Source organism: Tachypleus tridentatus, chromosome 7 (genome assembly GCF_004210375.1).
Source record: "Tachypleus tridentatus isolate NWPU-2018 chromosome 7, ASM421037v1, whole genome shotgun sequence".
NCBI lineage: Eukaryota > Metazoa > Arthropoda > Merostomata > Xiphosura > Limulidae > Tachypleus > Tachypleus tridentatus.
The window spans coordinates 130,277,842-130,300,575 of record NC_134831.1 but is presented as its reverse complement, the minus strand read 5'-3'; the positions used below and the strand labels follow the sequence as shown (position 1 = coordinate 130,300,575).

General features: G+C 35.2%; 1 protein-coding gene across 3 annotated transcripts; it reads right to left on the bottom strand.

Moving 5' to 3' along the window:
* Positions 1-1,865: 1,865 nt before the first annotated feature.
* On the bottom strand, positions 1,866-17,618 carry LOC143256600 (cyclin-dependent kinase inhibitor 1C-like). Of its 3 annotated transcripts, none has more exons than XM_076514009.1 (4): positions 17,415-17,618; positions 14,440-15,228; positions 9,768-9,897; positions 1,866-4,047 (listed from the first exon to the last, which is right to left on the bottom strand). In XM_076514009.1, exons 2-3 carry the CDS (start codon positions 14,885-14,887, stop codon positions 9,791-9,793), a joined length of 555 nt encoding a protein of 184 aa, XP_076370124.1. In that variant the 5' UTR covers positions 14,888-15,228; positions 17,415-17,618; the 3' UTR covers positions 1,866-4,047; positions 9,768-9,790. The 3 variants fall into 3 exon arrangements, with proteins under 3 accessions (XP_076370124.1, XP_076370123.1, XP_076370125.1); XM_076514008.1 differs by lacking the exon at positions 17,415-17,618 and adding an exon at positions 16,578-16,818; XM_076514010.1 differs by lacking the exons at positions 9,768-9,897; positions 17,415-17,618 and adding an exon at positions 16,578-16,864.
* Between the last annotated feature and the right edge of the window lie 5,116 nt (positions 17,619-22,734).

Sequence of the window (22,734 nt, the reverse complement as noted above, 5' to 3'; positions counted from 1 at the left end):
AATACTTAACCGTTTAGCAAAACACAACCCAAATGATAATTATTGTTACAATTATTTGGTCTTCGCTTTGTCTTCCAGTTTCTTACACATTCTGGCTTGTTAGGTTTAGTTTTTACTTACGGTAAAAATGCTTTTGAAATGTGAAATACGTTTAAGTAGTTTACGTTTTCATGCAATTAATTCGCGACGTTTGTGCAAATAAACTTTCCGGTGATTCATATTTGTGATAAATATAAGATGAAAAAGTTAAGTAATAATTATTTAACTGTGTGTTATCTTTATCTGCTCTGTGGACAACGGCCCGGCATGGTCAAGCGTTTTGAGGAGTTCGACTCGTAATCCGAGGGTCGCGGGTTCGAATCCCGGTCGCACCAAACATGCTTGCCCTTTCAGCCGTGTGAGCGTTATAATGTGACGGTCAATCTCACTATTCGTTGATAAAAGAGTAGCCCAAGAGTTGGCGGTGATGACTAGCTGCCTTCCCTCTAATCTTACACTGCTAAATTAGGGACGGTTAGCGCAGATAGCCCTCGAGTAGCTTTGCGCGAAACTCAAAACAAAACAAATCTTTGGACAAGTAAAATTGTTTCGAAACTCGGCAATTGCAAACATTTAAAGATATAAAAGTCATTAAATAATGACAATAGAAAACTTTGAAAGACGTGGTTATATTTGAAAGAAAAGGACGGGAGGAAGGTATCTTGTTCTGATTTATAATTGTTTTGACTTAATCTGAAGTCACAATTTATAGAAATGCTACAAGCAACACAGGTATCGAAATTCGGCCTCTAATATTCCAGGCCTGCTTAAAACGTTTGTAAATACAAACAAAAATCACGAGTAGATATCCATTACGGCCAATAACATGAAGAAAAACTTCACTGATATTTGACGACTTTAGGAGAAGAAAAAGACATTGTATGACGTATAAAGGAAATTTTTCACTACCAAAGTACAGCAGAACTCAATTTTGAAAACGATCATTTTCTTTAGAAAATATGATTAGACTCATTCGAATGAAATTTATCGTGCTAAAAGAAACGTTACTTAATCGAACATAAATGTGTTGTGTAAATAATTTATAAAACAAACTATTATTATATGATAGTATAGTTTTAAATATTATTTTCAGTGCTCATATAATCATAGTGTGAGACCTATTATCTAACAGAACAAACATATTCGTGTTTCCAGTTTATATTATTACATGGAAGTAAAATGTAATTTCATCTGAATGTCAACACCTTGTGTTATAGAATATTTTAAAATAGTTTATATATTTAGTCGGTAGAATTTCGAAGTAAATCTCCCATTAAATAAATACAAAAGGCACCAGCAACCTATATTTGGCAGTTTAATAAAAATATTTCGTTAGCAAGTCGTACATGAATAGTACAGCTTAAGAGTAATTAGTGCACATACATAAAACGTATTCGATAAACATCCTTTATCAGGTTTACCTAGACTTATGAGAAGTGATATAAATTGGAGCTGCAGTTCTTATCTGATAATCATGTGGGACTTTAGTGTTTGTTAGTTGAGTAACAGTAATCATTAATTTGTTCTATCCTCATTTTAGTTTTTTTTTTGAATTTCGCGCAAAGCTACACAAGGACTATCTGCGCTAGCCGTCCTTCCTTTCGCAGTGTAAGACTAGAGGGAAGGCAACTAGTTATCACCACCCACCGCCAACTCATGGGCTACTCTTTTACCAACGAATAGTGGAATTGACCTTAACACTATAACGCCCGCCCGAGTAGAAGGGCGGACATTTTAGTAAACATATTTTAAAAAAACCATAAAGTTACTAGTGAAATAATTATCAAATTTCTTTTTACTTTAAAAAAACAATCGCAACACGTAAACACCATGAATAATTCTCTTTATTTACAAGAAAGATCAGAAAACACAAAACACGAGTATGTGAAAGCCTGTATGCTGTGGAAGGTATTGTACTCAGTACAAAAGTAGGACGGTTTAAGTTATGTTTTACACGATAATTCAAAACAACGAAAGATAAATTATATTATTATTCGTAAATAAAGGACAAAATTAAATATGTTATTATCTCTTAAAGATCTTTATTAACCCTTATTTCGTTAGATAAAAACATAATCACTTTATAGAGAACACTTGGAAATACTGAGCCAAGCAGGAGTGTCCATGTCAGTCAGTTGTTTTTCATATTAATTCTGAGAAATAACTAATTTAACTACTAAAATTCTTATATCATTGCCAGCTTGAAAATTAAAAACATAAATGTGTTAAAACGAAGAACTAGACATTAAGTTGAACAGATTCAGACTTCTTCGATACATTAAGTTGAACAGATTCAGACTTCTTCGATACATTAAGTTGAACAGATTCAGACTTCTTCGATACATTAAGTTGAACAGATTCAGACTTCTTCGATACTGTTACATCGGAAAATTCTCACGTTCTAAACGTTCAGTTATTATCTCCATTCTTACAGACTAAACATACAGCTTTAAATTAGAGTAATAGATTAAACGTATGCGACACGGACACTGGTCTTTAAATGACTATGAAAAATTTATAATCAAACTTAGTATTCCATTCGTACTCAACATTTCATCTATTTTTTTTTTCCACAACGAACCCTCCAGACTCCAAGGAGTAAACTTCCTTTGGTTTGAATTATTTTTACACTATATCGAAATTGTTCTTAGCTTCTACGCACCATGTTAACATGTAGTTCGTAAAAGGACTTTCACGAAACACCACCAAGAGATATCTAACCCGATAAAAAAAAAAAACATTATTCTACACACACGTAACATGAAAGCTTTAATTACCCCAAGTAAATACCAGCATTTATCTATGTACATTAATTAGTCCATACAAAAACCACAAGGTCCTTCTACTGGTACTACACGTTGCGAGACTACAAGCTGGACCTCACGTCTAAAAAAATATTAGTTGAGATCATTACGGACAGCTGACATTACTGGTTGATATCATGATTTATATTAAGTTAAAAGTTCTCCATAATACATATAAACAACTCATACATAAGACGTCGCAAACATAAACTCTAAGATATGAAGACATTCTTCAATGTTTATGTTGCTGAAGAAAATTTAACGCGACACAAATGTAGATTTTCTTAAATCGACAAAAGTTAGTTTTAGTTCTAGATAACTTACAACAACCAAAAATTAGCATCGTCTCTTAAGTTTGTTTTGTTTGAGGATTTAGTTTAAGCAAAGAACTGGAACCATCGGTTCGTTGATATATCGCAAAATAGAACGTTTTAATATTGGCGTTATTTTAGTCAAAACTAGTAAACATTCTCACACGTTTCTTTGTCTTTGTACAGGTAACCGCTTACGATACAATTACGACTATGTTATACTGATCATCGTGACAAATAGATATGTCATGAAGCTTACCTAGACGGCTGTTGATTATATTTCTTACCATGGTAGCTAATTAACGGCATTCAGTTAGTAACTATGACAAGTTTTAACCAACAAACTGTCACTCATACAACAGATTAATCAGAACGTAATGTTGTCTGTAAAAAAAGTAACTTGGTTACTTCTAACTTCACAAAAAGTACAAATATTAATTCAATCTTTTCCGTATTGTACTTTTAGCCATGATTTGTCTTGATGAATTAGACTAAAACACAAACTAGCCATATGAATATGAAATAAATAACACCGATTGAAAGATAAACGAAACGTGTACATGTACAGTTAAAAACTACGTTCTTGTCCATTTCACACATACACATAATATATGTTAAACGACAGAACAGTGTATCTTTGTCATTACACTTCGACACGGTCCAAACCAAGACTCGGTTACATAACATAAAAAACAAGTCAGTTTACAACTTAAGAAGTACAAATATCCACAAGGTGACAAAAATAACGTCGACTATTTGTCATCTAGCCTTCTATTGGTGAATGATAAAGAACCACGTGGAGGTTAAGGACCAGTAACATGTGAGATCATAAGCCCAGTTCCAAAAGACATATCACACGATTTTCTTTGGCAGTTGGGGTATAGAGCAAATGCCTGAAAGAAAGAAATGTGACATATAAATGCATATATATGTATATCAAGTTTATTTCACATAATATGTTTAAGATAAACCCTATTGCAATTCTATTCTGAACTTATATATGTAATTCGAAACATTTATTCTAACCTATTTGACAGGACAGAAAAGATAAAACATAGAAGACTGATATTCGAATAAGAGCTTATATGAATTATTACTAATGCACACAAATAAAAATATAATATAATTATAAGCACTATGCATAACTATATTCAACTTACTACAGCAGAGAAATATTGCACAAGCTACCAAATACAGACGCGCTATATTCACCCTCTAGCTTTTAGCCTTTTAACTTAAACTTTCCGAGACTTGGGCAGCTTAATACAAGTACCCTAATAATGCAGTGTTCATCCTACTTTATAAATACTTAATTAACTCTCAAGTCTGTCCAAAATAAACGTGAATTTTATTACTTCACAGCAGTTCTATACAATATCGTGTACGCGTCGTTGCGATGGGTGACTCGCGTCGTGCTGTGCTCTATGCGCAGTCCGCATGCATCCCTCCTATAGGTTTCAGTTACGCCATTACAGTTGCCAGGGCAACAAAAGCCAACATGTCGACACATTCTGGTCAACGATATTTTCTAGAGACCAGAAGAGAAACAGAACTCTCTTATTCTCTAACCAATTAGGTGATTTTATTTTAAGCGATGTTACTTTTACAACACGCTGGTTCTCATATGGCCCATTAATCAAATTTGAGACATCGAATACTTCATAATGGTAACTAATATTATATACACACGACACATGAACTGTACATTTGAAACACTCCTGTGTGTGTAAGTTCAGCGATGACTTTACGGTAAACACGAAAATTCGCGAATGTTTTTTATTTCTTTTTATAGAATAAAATAATAATACATCCTTGTACTTAAAGATGCTATAAATAGAAAAAAAGTAATATATTTCTAAAATCACCATGAAATATTGTGTAATTGTTACTAAAACTGAAAATATTAACATGGTGGGACCAGAAGATAGGTAAAAAATTATGTCTTTTGTGGGAAATGTCCAGTAGGGTTAGGTCAACTTTCTACCAAGCAACGGAAGTCATGGCAGATAGCCAGACTTCCCATTAGAGAAGTATATGGTGAGGCTCACAACCCCCATGGCCGAGGAAATATAAAACCAACCTTCTTGAAGTTCTGGTGTGACAAATGTCAGTCGCTACTTTGAGAAGTACGTCATTAACATAGAACCATATCCTTCAATTGCGGAATTACGGTACACTAACACTGAATCCATACGCATGCGCGAACTACAATTTGAATGCATCAATAACCGGGTCAATGTTCAAGGCATCTCCCAATAAAAGACAAAAGTTTCATATGAGAATGAAATATCAGCTCTTCCAGTTAGTATAAACGACAAAAAAACTAGATTAACTCGGAATTTGTTTCTCTTTCTTTCTTAAAGCGAAGTTATTGTGCAAAGTACGACTGGAATATATTTTTAAATTAAAAAACAGTATTCCTTCAACAGTAGTCAACAATAATTTTCCCAACACTATGCACATAAAATATCTATGTTTAATAGATAAAGTACATTTGAACATAACCCAACGGTGAAAAAAAAACACAAAAAAAACAGTGCGTACTTTTCAGTATCGGTGCTGAAACAAGGGGAAACCCTCAATAGCCGCGGCAGTTGAAATTATTTTAGGCAAGATTAGAGTAAGTCAATCTATGAGACCCTGGGCGTGGTTAAATACATCAATCAAAGATATATGACCTCCTGAGTCCAAAACTGTAATTATATCTCAAATAAGCCAAAAGATGGCGGAGTTATGAGCTAAATGTTTGTACCTGAAAGACTCAGAGCCATTCTATAAGCCGTTATACCGAAATTAATAACCACAAACACTCATAACCTGCCTCTATTCTGTATAGAGTCTAGCATGCCCTAGTGGTTAAAGTTCGCGACTACCAATCCGCAAGTAGTGGGTTCAAATCCCGTAGCCGAACATGCTGTAGAAACACCATAATATGAAAGTTAATCCCACCAGATTTCCTTAGTAAAAAAGTAGCCCAAGAGTTGGCGGTGCATGTTGTTGACTAGCTGCTTTCAAAATAGTCTTATCACTTCTTGAGTATCTTTGCGCCAACCAATTCTGTGTATATTTTGGCAAGTTTAATGACCGCAAATCATTACGAACAGTGGTTCTTTTCCACATGACTAAGGCAGCAAGTAGTCTTCCATGAAACGAATGATTAAATAAATTGTCATGCATTAATTAAATCTAAATTCAACGTTTTCTTTCTCAAGCTGATGAAACATAAAAGATTCCGTTAAATGACGTGCTTATTTGTGAAATCATCTTGATGCTGGATTCTACTTTATTGGTAGTAATATTAAACAACTGTGAGGGCGCTTCTGTAAACATTTCAAATCATCCTAGATTTATAATTTACCAACGTCTTTTTCAGCACAGTTTTTAATCTTCCTATGGAAGTGGGCCCGGCATGGCCAGGTGGTTAAAGCACTCGACTAGTAATCTGGGGTCGCGAGCTCGAATCTCCGTCGCACCAAACATGCTCTTCCTTCCAGCCATGGGGATGTTATAATGTGAGGTTAATCCTACTATTTGTTTGTAAAATAGTAGCCCAAGATTTGGTGATGAGTGGGGATTACTAGCTGCATTCCTTCTAGTCTTACACTGCTAAACTAGGGACGGCTAGCTCAGATAGCCCTCGAGTAGCTTTGCGCGAAATTGAAAACAAACCAAGCCAATCCTATGGAAGTATGTTTGTCGTAAATGAAGATCATATACACACAATATTTGGATGAAAAAATTTGGAAAGATTAATCAAAGAACTTTTCTCAATATTCAAGCTTTCCAGACCAGAAGAAATCCAAATCAGGACTTCAAACTCCTGCAGGAGAATCACAGGACGCACTCTGATCTGATCATCGTACGACCATGAGATCCCATCATGCATGACTACCACTGTGGAACAAAAGTCAACCATTGTTCACGTTCAACAGTCGGCACACCGTGGGACGAGGGTAACAAATACTATAGACTACGGTCAGTGTTGTTTTTTTATTATAACTTATCATCTGAATAAAATACGTACGTTTCACAATTCCATCAAAAGCAAGTAGGCTAAAATAATAAAATTAAACTAAGGAAGGGGAAAAATTGGGGTAGTCATACAACACAACTCGGTGAGAAGTCCTAGCGTTGCATCTGTAACTTGACTGTATATACAGGTGTCACACCAAGTATACACTTCAATGTATCCCGCTTGTACAACGGTAAGTCTACAGTTTTACAAAGCTAAAATCAGGGGTTCGATTCGCCTCGGTGGACTCAGCAGATAGCCCGATGTGGCTTTGCTATAAGAAAAACACACACCGTTCTACAGCCTCAACACTAGCATTTAAAATCATTTCATTTCGTAGCGTATTCAAAACTCTCACATAAGAGTAATGGCACTTGATACGATGATAAATTTCGTTAGCTTAAAGCAAAAGCATTCATAAAGGAAGTGATTACTGTTCACTGAGGTTTTTCGAATGCTTTAGTTGATAGTTTCTTCAAAAAAAGATGATTACCCCACAACTAATTTCCTCGCTTTAGCAGGATTTCCGTCCATTCCACAGTCCTTAACATGGTTCTTGATATGCTTCGTTTGGGAAAAGACGCAAGCAAAACTTCCAGATTCTGTGTGCCATACTGACAGCTTCCGTCACGCGACACTAGGCGGCTGCAGGCAAAATTTCTCTCCTCTGTGGCTGACTCAATGCTAACAGAAGGAGTCGACGTCCATCATAAAATGTGCACTGGAGTGTGACCTTTCCTTGGGACCGACCTAAGTTCGTTTACCTGCTGTCTTACGAGAGCGTAAGGATTGGAGGGATTTCCTGACCAGCTGTTTCTTTCGTTTGACATGTGCTAAGCGTGTAGAATATTTCGCCTCGCATACCCTTCTATCTAACTTTCCTTTCCTCAAAAAAATGCTTCACTAATCAACTATTTATTGACATAAGGAGATTCCTTATTACCATCGAATCTTTTAAATAAAACACAGACACTACGCTATCACGCATAAAAACACAACAAAAATATTTCAAAACATTCCTAAGTTCTACAAACTAAAACATTCATATGCAGAACAAAGAGTCGGATAGATTTTTTTATCATAGCTATTTTTGTGTGATTTGATATCTTATATATATATATATATATTAAATGCGCAAACACACCAATTATTTTACTGAAACAAGTTCGGTAGGAATTTACCTACGATCCACTTTAAACAATACCCTTTTTAAAATCTTCACAGAAGAAGAAACATGCACGGTGTTATCGTGTATAATTTGTTCATTTCACCTGCTCTCCTAGTGTCAAGTCTAAACGTGAACAAGACCAAGTGACCTCTACCTCGTGAGTACCAATAATGGGCTACACGTGTCAGGTTGAACCTGCGTACCGAATACACAACAATGCTAGTGCAATACCTACTTTTTTTGTGTGTCCTATACAGCAGATGTCGGTGTTATCCACCTGCAGAACACCTTAAACAACAAGCAAATGGACTAAACGACCAGGTCATACGCCTCTAATGTTCAAACACAATAAAACTAGCCACAATTTATGCAGCAACTCTAAACCGAATGATGGTATTGAATGTCAAACTTATAACTCTTCCTCAGATGGGGCCTGACATGGCCAGGTGGTTAGGGCACTCGACTCGTAATGTGAGGGTCGCGGATTCGAGCCCCGTCACACCAAACATCTAGTCCTTTCAATCGTGCGGGCATTATAATATGCGGTCAATCCCACTATTCGTTGATGAACGAGTAGCCCAAGAGTTGGCGATTACTAGATGCCTTCTTTCTAGTCTTAAACTGCTAAATTTTGAACGGCTAGCGCAGATTGCCCTCGTGTAGCTTTGAACAAAATTCAAACCAAACAAAATCCTCAGATGAAAATATAGCATATACAGCCGTATCGTGACTCGAACCTAGGGCTTTCCAATATGTAAACCGCCATACTAACCACCGGGTAAAGCAATGTATTTCCGGATAACATTACTTGTAGATCATGCACAGAATAAATATAATGCGCACTATATTCTACTGTGTCATGCTTTTTAACACGTTATTACAACACAACTAAGTATGACACCTAACGTTAGACACGCTACAACGCACGTGCACAAACTACGAATTATACAATGTAATAGACGTACTTGATTCTGATATAATAACGTATTGAGAAATACTAGTTTTATTAATCATCCTATCTACGCTAAGCCTGTGTATAAATATATACTATTATCCATGGTAGCTGTTAAATATACACACCCAAAACTAGGTCAAGCATTGAGCGAGACTTTGTTGATTCTGGATATGACAGACATACTATTATCACATGTTCTCCTTTGCTTTCGCTCACGAGCTTTTAGAATTATTATAAAAATTTTATTAGAATAAGTCAAAATTAAAAATATCATTGTTGCCATATACGCCTTTCTTTACACGTGCTTGTAAAAATATTACAAATAATGACTGATCTAGCCAATTAATTGAATATTCTAATACAACATTCGTTGGTTTTCATACTATCGAATTCAGAACTCAAATTAGGAAAGCAAATCTATGGAAATGTACCTTTAATACCACTTCTTTAACATGGAAAAATATATTATTTAACTCACCATGACTATCAGAAAACATGGAATTATATTGATGTTTCAGACAATCGTTGAATCTTCGTAACGGGTGTGGTGACCTTGGAATCCAAATTAGAGGAACTTTCGGGTGAATATTTTCTTTTCTTCAAATATTCTGTTTCGATATAAATTTCAACTACCATTAAATGGTCACGGATATCATCACACCATAATACAAGTTACTAGATTATATCAGAACATATATTTGTTGACAATGCTGTTTTGACTGACATTCCAAAGGGCTTTCAAGTGCATACATAATAGGTCTTACGAGTTATCACTGTATGTGATACAGAATAGTACGAATTTGTAGCTAAACTGCAGACTTATCAAACACTAGCTGACAAAGAAATTATATCTTCGAAGATACGTGAAAACCACTGTAATCGAAACAGGGTATTGTTTGGTGTCAATAACTGTATCTAGTTAAGAACAAAGGCCAAGTACTTTGCTACCACACTACATGTATTAAAACAAACACATCCATCCTATCAAGAGCAAACAGAGATGAGATGCTTTTAACTTTATCATCTTAATATTAATTACACTTTCTTTCTTCCAAAATGTCAAGGTTCGTTTCTGATTTATGTTTAATGGTTTTAATAACGTGCTGGATTTGTTTTACAAATCCTTGCAAATTTTCATGCTGAACATACAATAAAAAAAAAAAAAAACTACCACAGTTCACACGAAGCCAGCGATTACAAAACTTTGTTCATTATTGAACTATAATGTCCACCCCTTCCATTTTCTTGGTAACTCCAACCTCTGTGTTCATAATTATTAAGGCCCGCCATAGCCAGATGGTTACAGCGCTTGGCTCGTAATCTGAGGGTAGCGGGTTCGAATCCCCGTCGAACCAAACATGCTCGCCCTTTCAGCTGTGGGGGCGTTATAAGATAACGGCGAATCCTACTATTCATAGGTAAAAGAATAGCCCAAGAGTTAGCGGTGGGTGATGATAACTAGCTGTCTTCCCTCTAATCTTAAAACTGTTGAATTAGGGACGGCTAACGCAGATAGCCCTTATGTAGCTTTGCGCGAAATTCAAAAACAAAGAAACATAATTATTAAACTGGTCGAGACATCTAGCAATGTGAATACTTTTGACCATTACAATGAGGGTTTCTGACAAAAGCCCTTGAGACCGAGTTCCAAGAAGAAGCCATTGCTACTCTTGTCTCTCAAAAACGTTACCAATACCTTACAACACCGCTGTTAAAATAAACAAGCAGTTGTAATGTTACAACCTCTACAAACCCACTGTAAATAAACGTACACAATATTATTTTTACTGATACTTTATATCTATGCATTGGCCGTTAACTTTAGGCCAACAGACATGAGGTTAATTGTTGTTACCCGCATATATTCGAACCGAACAGCCTTCCCACTTATGGTATCCCTTCTTTCTGACCTTGAACTCACTGATTTAAATTCACTACACATCTCACAAGGCAAAGCCTTAGGCTAAGAGTTATTCTTAAACTTACACAGCTGTTCAGTTTTAAACAAATAAAAAAATGGAATAGAAAGACAGCAGTATAGTCATTATTTTAATTATATGATTTCTTATAGATTGTTTTACAGCAAACATCCAGTCTGACCGTGGTTACTAGTGTCATCAGATGACGTGGAGTAAAATCATTTCCAATTTTATATGATTGAGAAAAAAAAAATCAGACCCTCAGGCTAAGCATGCGAATTTCATGTGTTCCCTGACAGCTTGGCGCCAGACCACGGGCAAGAAACATCAAGATAACAACCTACACTAAGCCATAGTTGCTATATGTACGTTTCGCCTCGACACACCTCGATGAAAGCGTGTGGCCAGAAACAATTAAACCAATATTAACCTTTGTCTTCTTCTGTTTCGATCAGATTTACAATGAAAACACACGTTTGTAGATCTTACAGTAACCTAACATCTATTCTTAATTCTAAAGAAGTGAGAATTTGAAGTAACCTAAAAAAAATACTGTCACAAAGAAAATTTTTGATTGTTGAACAGAATGTTTAGGGCATAAAATGGCAGAATGTTTAGGGCATAAAATGGCTTGCTAAGACATTACATACATCTATAAGAATGACATTTTAAAGCACTGTAAAATAATACATACTCATAAAAGAAATCGAAAATTGGGAGTTACAATAGTCAAAAGTAAATAACTTTACGTTTTAGTAAAAATTATGGCTGTAACTCGCGTCCAGCACATCTGATTTTCGAATTATGAAAATAGTCGTCTTTGTTTTGTTGTTTGCGATTCAGAACAGGTGCTTTCAATATACAACGTGATTCAATTCCGTGTACATAATACACCTCAGTATAAGACACAAGCGAGCTGCGCCCTCTAGCTTAGAGACACAGTGCTAATACAAGCCAGAGAATTCATATTACTATTTTCCCAGCCGTAAGTATCAAAATTAGTTCACTGATTTATAAACTAGGGTTAACGACAAAAAATTCGAATTTCAGTACTTCCACAGGTCCACTGGTAAAGAAAGCTTATATTTCTATATTAATATTCATACACCCATATATATATATATATAAAAGTATACATTTCAATGGTGGATTTATTGAACTTATTAACCCATACTTTTATCAACGATCAAGTAAATTATTATTATTTATTTATGTAGTAAGTAAATAAATAACACTTCAGACGATTTAGGGTTACACGATCTTTGACATCAGGGCATCGTTATCTCTTCTACCTTTTAATTAACAGAATAAAAGGAAAGTAGGGCTATCTACTGCAGGACTCAACGCACCTATCACAAGGAAAGCTGGCTGACAGTGGCTGTCATTTCCATTACATCTAGATTGTGCCATGTGATCCTCACGGGATGCCCTGAAATCATACCTTAATTTCAAGCTTTAACTTCTCAAGACGTGTGGTTCCAATAAAAGATGAAGCCACTCTTTCAAACAAACATTGATGTGCCCTAAAAAATAATGTCACGAAGAACGAGTTTTAATTCTGATAATGGCGTACAGTAGAGAATAGTAGAGGTTACAGCGGTATTAATATAACATGGAGTAAACATATTAACGGTGGTGCGTGTGCGCATCTGTAATTTCAAATGAAAACACTTAAATAATCCGAGAAAACTACAACAAAGTAGATGACGCATCGCTCTAAATTTTCGTCGTACAACGTAATTACAAATCATGTCACGATACTTCCAGTTTAAAACTGATTGTCAGCCGTTACGTTTGCTAAATCATTATAATACTTTATCTAGTACTTACTAGTGGTAATGCAAACCACAGAAGGTACACAGATACTTAAAAAGATGACACGATGTATGGTTCTTTCTTAATTAGACATTCGCAGTCATTTTTAAATTATACAAAAACAAAAAAGAATCTCCACATGTTTTTTATAGAATGAAAATGAAACAGTTTGAGGTAGAATACTGGATATTTACGGTTTAAGAAACAAAAAGCATGATTTTTCACTTGTTTATTTTTAGTAAACAAGAACACCACAATAGTATCAGATCATGTTACTAGGCTAAAATAAAAGACTATTACTCAATCTTTCAGTATTTCAGGACCTACTTATCAGAACTGAAAGTCACTTATAAAACACGAAAAGTAAATTTGAAAAACATTAAAATGAACATATCACAGTCTATTCATGTTTATCAGATAGAAAGATGTGTTGTTTTTGCGTGGGTATTAAGCCTGGTTATGAAACAAACTTGCTTCCTTAAATAAATTACCCATAACAATCTCTTTATTACAACACAACTTAAGGTGAAAATCGTAAAATCTTGCGTACGTAGAATTATAAACATCAATTCCAAGTTTTTCTGAAATCACTGATGAAGTTACTATACTGATAACTAAAATCTGTATCGTAACGTACATTGTTCACTAGATATGAAAAACATATTTGGTTTAATCTAATTTTTACTGTACACAGTTTTAACAAAAATCAAGCAAAATTATGTTCTTTTGGAAGTTTTCAGTGTTAATTATTATGCTTTTTAACGTACAGAGACAATGTAAACATAATTTATCTGAATGCACTAAAGAAACCTTAAACTGTGCCTTACATTTACAACGTTATATTTACGAGTTATATAAAACTTATAACAAATAGACTAAATAATAAGAATCTTGCAATTAAAACTTAAACATCGCTATGTGCAAGATTACATGACTAAATATGTCCACAGAAATGCAACGTTATTTAATAGTATGTTGTTTAAACCTACTCACCATCTGAAGGGTAAAAAGCTGCCACTATAGCAAGTTCTAAAGGCTAACAAAGAGTAGACACCCTAAATACTAACAGTAATAATGGTTTGTATTTTTTTACTTAACGGTCAGATAAATGTAGGACCATCCCACATACAACATTTGATGGAAAATGACTTGTTTACAGTTTCTAACGTTAAAACATAAAAAAAAAGTTAGATAGTTTAAATTACAGGCTTGGGATCTGAGTCGTAGAGACTTACAGTTACAGAAAATAAAAACAAAATTATTTGCAAAGCCGTAAGTTACACGTCCTTAGGCTTAGTAACTGTATTAATGGTAGTATATAAGTTAGTGCCTATGTACTCCTCCTATATCAATGGCCAAAAAATAAAATATCTGTCGATAAGGATTGCTTGAGTTAATTTGACCTATAAAACTCACCTGTCATTTTCGTTTGTTGCATTCTAATATTCCTCTTTCTACCTATTAGCCTTTTCGACGACGAATAAACTGTAGTTCTACTTAGTTTGTACTCTGTATCTCGGACATTCACACAGCTGTTACGTTTAGCTAATTTTTCGTAATTCTTACAACATTGTAGCCCTTTCAATTCATAAGATGGATGTATTATATCATCGTCTTTCACTGGCGTCCACTCATACCGTCCGTCCGTTGGCGTTTCGCTGTTAAAATCAAAATTCCACCTTTTTTCGTCGTTTTGCTGTAACTTGCTAAACTCTTCGCGCACGAATCTTAAGTTTTCCTCGTGATCTACGGGACCAAACAGGGCTCGTCGAGTTGTTGAGTGTAGATTACTATCGCCTATCAAACGTCCAATATTGCCGAACATTATTGATGGTACCACCAGGTCTACATCTCCCATGCTCATTTCGTTAAAAATAAATTGTTATAATAACCACAATTTAGAAATTTCGTTCTCTACTTCGGTATAAAAAGTGACGGAGCAGAAATTGACGTATGTTGCTAGACTTTGGTGCAACGGCTTTTCAAGTAAAAAACTCTTCACACTACGACGCTACTTAGAGGCCCGTGCAGCCGTTATTTTTATCGACCAATGGCTGCTGTACAAGCCTTGGCGTGGGTTAAAGAGGAGGCAAAATCCGGAGTCAGCTGACAAAGAAAAGATCTACAATAGGCTGAGTCGACAATCTAACCGTTGGTGACGTAAATTGCGTTTAAATGCGATATTACATACCCAGGTCGCTAAACCTAAAAACAGAATGATATGAAACATTTTATTTGTTTGAATTTGCAACAAATATTATGAACATTTGTCAACAATTAATAGGAATACAACGTTAAAACTATTACACAGTAAATAATTATTAAAAGCAAGGACTTACCCTAAAAGAAGACTCCATGTATGTTTCGGTGTCCTATGACACCATCTCCTGTCATAAGGCACTGAAACATATGTAGTCCTTTTTTTTTAGGGCAAGTCCCTGTTTTTAATAACTACTTATTGTGCAATGATTTTAACATTCTGTTTCTTTTAATTGTAAATAAATGTTTTACACAAGTGTCATTTTTACGTCAGTTATTCTAAATTTTGTTTCAATTCAATAATAATTCATAAGTTTACAAGCATAAATATCACTTATGGTTTTAGATTTGGTTCATCCGTAATTACCAAGAAATGAACGAAAGTTTAAAAAAGGGAATCTGGAGGGGTGAACATAATCTAAATGGAAATAATTTGTGCATCACATATATATATATATACAAATAAAACAAATTAATTATCAAGTTTTATTTAACGTAAAAACTTTGAAGATGTGTACTTTTTATTTTTATTATATAGAAAAATAAAACAAAATACCTCTAAGATGTAAAATTGTAAACAAAAATATATTTTAAATATTTCTATTTAAATCAAGCATAAAAATAAGTAGAAAAAATAGAGGTTAAACAACATTAGTTGTAAATCAAAGTTCAGTTTTATTACTTAGTTTTGTCACGAGATGGCGATAGCGGTAGAATAGGCCATTGCTTTAACCACGCTGAAAACTCAAATTTCTAATAACTGGCACTTTTTTCCTTATTTTTACTATATATGCTTTTGAAAGTATTTCTAATTTCACAGTGAAACTTAGAACTTATTGTGGGTTATCACTACTATATAGTATTTTTGTCTTTGTTAAAAATAAAAACAAATCTGGCATGAACAAACCAAGAGAACTTTCGTTAAAATGTTATTAATAAATCGTTTTCTTTCAAAACTAATAGTCAAGAAACAGGAAACGTCATGTTCGTGTACCGAGATTCCAACAAAATGTAGAAGTCACAACCAGCAATGAAGAGCCAGAAATTTTCATTTTTCGAAAATAAAAACACGCTAAAGAAGCAGCCAAGACATAATATACATGACAATATTAATGTATCCTCTATAAATTTCATTATATAATATTTACACTATTAATATTCAGAGATGATTTAACTCATAAGTTATCCCTACAACTCTTTCGCTTGTGAGCTTTTCATAATAGTGTGCGATATAAGGCATAAATTTCACAATGATTTAATAATCTAAGTACATTACAAAATAATTAGGTACTTACCAGTAACGAAGTAATAAAAAGGTTTTTACTTATAATAACTTCAAATTAAATGGAAGAATATTACTGGAATTGTTAACGAAAGTATATTCAACTTCAAAATGTGACGACACAAAAGCATCACCTCTCGCTCTCTGTTCTAACTTGAGTCATGGGGGCGGATTAGGGTAGTATGGTCACGTGGTCGGTCGCACCACCCTACCAAGACTGGCACGCGTCACATGGCCCAGCAAATCGCTGTCTTCTTTCCCACGACAGACGCGCACTGAATAAATTAGAACTCTCGAACTCATACCAGTTCTCGATAAGTAACGTGAGTTAAAATTAATTGAGTGTGAGCTGAATCTCTTGTTACATATTAATATAGATAGACAGAGATATGCTATTGAAAACGTAACTCACATGTCTTTGTTAACTGCACAGTACGGTAATACGTTTTCAACAAAAACTAATAAACTTCAAATTTTATTAGAACTCAAAACGTCGAACTAGCAAAATAATAGAAGTTTGGTGTGAACATACAGGATAGCTTTTCTAGTTTTTTATCGATTAATTAGAAGTGGATAAAGTCCGAAACATCATCAAAGGATCAAACGTGATCACAGTAAATATTCCTTATTAATATGTTTAAAAAAAATCCAAATAAATGACACAAATATAAAATGTAGAATCGAAGTGCATACCAGAAAAAGCTGCTATCAGAATTTTTACGTGATGGATTTAACCTACAATTTGAAAAGTTTTAAATGAATTGAAATAAATTACAACTGGAATCTGTAATTTATGTTTGTTTTCAGAATTTGTAACTTGATCAAAACTTATGATGAAAATTAAGCTTACATTTCTTGAAAACCATGACAGTCCTAGACTTTCCAGCCACACCTTTCCCCTACATTAAACCGCAATATTTTTTAAATCTTTGATTTCTCGAGATAAAACATTTGAGAGCGAACACACATTTACGAAACACGTGCTAATAATGAATATTCTTACGAAACCTGTACAAATCGTGGTTCTCACGCTCTCCATGTTTACTTGTGTCTATTAGTCCCTACACCTGCCACGCTCAGCGAACAACTGGCCTTTCTGAAACAAGCCCTCAGTTCTAAATCAGAACGATCGCTGAAGTGACGTACAATCGTATACTTGTTATAGGACAGGTGGCCCGATAAAGATTTCAACATGAGAAAAGTTGGTTATTGTTTAAACAAAGCAAAATATCTTAATGACAGAAAGATAGTTTTAAAAATTAGTTAATGTTAAAAGAAAGCAAACTGTATTAATGGTAAAGAGATAGAATTAAAAAAAAAAGTATTATTGTTTAGACATTGCAAACTGTGTTAACGGTGCTAACAGTAGAAACATAGTTTTATAAAAGTGGGTATTGACAAAACAACAAATTTTGTTAACTGTGTTGATGATGACAAAATCGTTTCTTGTTTTTTTAAATAGGTTATTGTTTAAACACCCTACTCGTAATCTGAGGGTCGCGGGTTCGAATCCCCGTCGTACCAAACATGCTCGCCCCTTCAGCTGTGGAGGCGTTATAATGTGACAGTCAATCATACTATTCGTTGGTAAAAGAGGAGCCCAAGAGTTGGCGGTTGGTGGTGATGACTAGCTGATTTCTCTCTAGTTTTATAACGTTAAATTAGGGACGGCTAGCGCAGATAGCTCTCGAGTAGCTTTTCCTAACGTTTATTTTTAGAAGAAAAGGGAAACTATATATGTTAGTTTTATATAGGATGGTAATTCTTCTTACAGCTTCTAATTATATAAAACAGCTGATTGTAACAGTTTTAGGTTAATAGGTGAAAATAACTTAACAAACACTTCATCGAATATTTCTCTTCACCCTGTCATCTCATATAAGAGACTTCTGATTATTTGCGTGAAGCATGCTTGGTGCATCTGTCCTTGTTTACGTCCAAGACGACATTATAATATGAAATTTATAAGTAAAGGTAATAATCTTATAGACAAAATCACTTCCCTAAATGATTTCGAATCATTTCATTCGAGATCCTGGTAGTTTTCCTAAATATACTGAAGGGAATCCACAAGCATGTGCAAACGTTAATTTGTGTAATGTAACATACGTATCTAAGATACGTACACATATCTGGAACAAACAACGAAACATTCATTATATGAACTGCTGTACACATATACTTCGTGAATTACACATAAGACGCAAAGAAACTGTGATACTTGCAATGTGGCACACTGTATAATACACAAAGTGGTACTGAAAAAACAACAGAACTAAAATAGGAACACACTATGGTGTATGTAAACACTGTTTGGAGAGTATACAGTAAAAGTTTTATATAAAAACAAATGCCTTGGAAAAGACAAACGAATAAAGAACACCATTATTTTATTTTATTTTTTTGTAGTATGGATTGAAGAATTGTTATAGATGACAACAAAACCTATATATAGATATCTGTGCGATTTGTGCAAAGATAAAACACTAATGTGAGGGTAGCTGATCTACAAACATTACTAATATACTTTTCCTTGTAATTCAGTCAAGGTCCATGTATTTTCGAACATGGGATCAGTTTCCGCCGAGACTATTTTATGAAAGTAAACTCGAACACACGGTTATTTTTAAATCTAGACTGTTTTACATAAAGTACTCTCCAACACACGGCTATTTTTAAATCTAGACTTTTTACATAAAGTACTCTCCAACACAGAATCATTTTAAATCTAGACTGTTCTACACAGAGTAATCTCCAATACAGTATCATTTTAAATCTAGACTGTTTTACAGAAAGTATTCTTCAACACAGAATCATTATAAATCTAAACTGTTTTATATAAAGTACTTTCCTACACAGTGTTATTTTAAATCTAAATTCTTTTATAGAAAGTACTCTCCAACACAGTACCATTTTAAATCTAGGCTATTTTACAGAAAATACTCTCCAACACAGTGTCATGTTAAATCTAGACTGTTTTATAGAAAGTACTCTCCAACACACGGCTATTTTTAAATCTAGACTTTTTACATAAAGTACTCTCCAACACAGAATCATTTTCAATCTAGATTGTTTTATAGAAAGTACGCCCCAACACAGAATCATTTTAAATCTAGATTGTTTTATATAAAGTACCAGAGATGCCAACTATTTCAAATGACTGAGCGTAATGATTGTAGACAGAGCCCATTATTATTTGCGGCTACTAGGCCTGACCAATGTCTCTAAGCTGTTTATTATTATATTATTATTATAACTATTATTATTTATTACTGCTATAGATTGCTCATTTATGACTGTTTTGTGTATTTAATAAATAAATTTTAAAAAATTATTTTGAAATTATGTCTTTTATTTAGTTCAAAGTAACAAACATACTGGTGAAACAACATTGAACATGCACAAACAGTAAGCAGAAAAAGCCTTTGTGTAAGGACTAGTTTATATCATGTTTATGACACTTATTGTAATAGTTTTGCAGCTGTTGCAGCCTTTGCTTTCATGAGAATGTCTCTGGATGGTTGGGAGTTATAACAACATTGTCCATTTGACTGCATACGCATCTTGTGTGTTATAATACTGCTCAAAACTGAGGTGCTCAAGTTTGGTCTGAACTTGCTTTTGTTTTTAGTCACTAAACTAAATATCCTTTCACTGTCAGCATTAGAATGGAAGATTGTAAGAATTCCAAGCATAACCCTACACAGAATGTCATACTTCTGGTTGCCATTTCCATCCTTAACTGTAGATAGCTGAACCCAAAACTTGTCAACATTCAACTGAAGGACAGTTTCTGAGAAAGTATCAATTTGATACTTTAAATATTGCCCTTCCAACTTGTCAATAGTGTCGTGCTCATGTATATTGACAAGGACAGAATACTTGTCTGTGAAGAAGCGTAGAGAAAAGAAATATTTGCTGACTTTCAGTTTTGGGTCAGCAACCTCTGCGTGAATCAAAAGTTCATCATTTAGAGAGAAATGTTTCATCATGTAATTTGTAGCTGCAGTATAGTATTTCTTGACACTGGTGTAGAAGCTGATCAGGTCCAGGTCCTTTTCATATTTAACAATGTATTCCTTGGCAGCATTTCCAATAGAAACTGCCTCATCAGATTTGTGTAAGGATTCATTGTTGTAGTCAAGTTCAGTGATGTTACCTTCACTGGCTTGATGTATCTGACAAGTATATTTTAACTTGTGTAACCAGAGTTCTATGCATAATGTGTATGCAAGGTTCTTCTCTTTGCAATATCAAATTGGCTTGCTCAAATAGATGAATTGCAGACTGAAGAAAAATACAAAATAACAAGTTCATTTTGTTGTCCAAGAAAACTGTTAACTTATCTAACTTGCTCTGTGCATAACTTTTCTTGGTTACTTTCTTACTAGCTTTAGTTTTCTTCTCTTTTTTCATTGATTGTCTCTTCTTTAGTTCAAAGTCAGACTGCCTAAACATATATTGAGTTATATCAAGTGTTTCTTTGTCTGCTTTTGGAGACTGTTGTCTTGTGTCCCTGTGTGACTGGGAGGATATCTTGAGTGTGTGTGTCCCTGTGTAGCTGAGAGGATATCTTGAGTGTGTCCCTGTGTGGCTGAGATGATATCTTGAGTGTGTCCCTGTGTGGCTGGGAGAATATATTGAGTATGTCCCTGTGTGGCTGAGATGATATCTTGATTGTGTCCCTGTGTGGCTGGGAGGATATCTTGAGTGTGTCCCTGTGTGGCTGAGAGGATATCTTGAGTGTGTCCCTGTGTGGCTGAGAGGATATCTTGAGTGTGTCCCTGTGTGGCTGAGAGAATGTCTTGACTGTGTCCCTGTATGGCTGGGAGGATATCTTGACTGTTTTCCTGTGTGGCTCGGAGGATATCTTGAGTGTGTCCCTGTGTGGCTGGGAGGATATCTTGAGTGTGTCCCTGTGTGGCTGAGAGGATATCTTGAGTGTGTCCCTGTGTGGCTGAGAGGATGTCTTGACTGTGTCCCTGTATGGCTGGGAGGATATCTTGACTGTTTTCCTGTGTGGCTCGGAGGATATCTTGAGTGTGTCCCTGTGTGGCTGGGAGGATATCTTGAGTGTGTCCCTGTGTGGCTGAGAGGATATCTTGAGTGTGTCCCTGTGTGGCTGAGATGATATCTTGAGTGTGTCCCTGTGTGGCTGGGAGAATATCTTGAGTGTGTCCCTGTGTGGCTGAGATGATATCTTGATTGTGTCCCTGTGTGGCTGGGAGGATATCTTGAGTGTGTCCCTGTGTGGCTGGGAAGATATCTTGAGTGTGTCCCTGTGTGGCTAGGAGGATATCTTGACTGTGTCCCTGAGTGGCTGGGAGGATGTCTTGACTGTATCCTGTGTGGCTGAGAGGATACCTTGAGTGTGTCCCTGTGTGGCTGAGAGGATATCTTGAGTGTGTCCCTGTGTGGCTGAGAGGATGTCTTGACTGTGTCCCTGTATGGCTGGGAGGATATCTTGACTGTTTTCCTGTGTGGCTCGGAGGATATCTTGAGTGTGTCCCTGTGTGGCTGGGAGGATATTTTGAGTGTGTCACTGTGTGGCTGAGAGGATATATTGACTGTGTTCCTGTGTGGATGAGAGGGTGTCTTGACTGTCACCCTGTGTGGCTGAGAGGATATCCTGACTGTTAAAGTCTTGCTGCCTGACTGAGCTGCATGTTTAGATCCTTTTGAATCTAGTTTTTCCTTTTCACAGTGAAAATACTTCTTCAATAGCTTCCACATGCCCAATATTCTGTTGAGGCACACCCCAAGTGATAGCCATCTTGTGTTAACAAGTTGTAGATTTTTTTTTGTTTCTTTGTCATATAATCCTTGAAACTCTTTGAAATGTTGTTTTCTGCTAGCACTTTTGTCCAGAAAATAGTAGATACCTATCAATATATCAGAAACTGGGCAGGGCAGTTCTCTGGAAGTTTTCTGGGCAGCAATATTCATGAGGTGGCAGGCACAGCCCATGAACCAAATGCCAGGCTGTCGTCTTGAGATGTGTCCTATCACACCTTTACCTATACCAGACATAACTGAGGCATTGTCTGCAAGAAAAACTAAGACAGTTTTCCCATAAAATTCTCCACTGTCAGTTTGTGGTCCAATAGCTTGAAAATATTCTCTCCCGTTGAAGCTTCTTTCCATTCCACCATTGTCAGAAGAGAACAAAC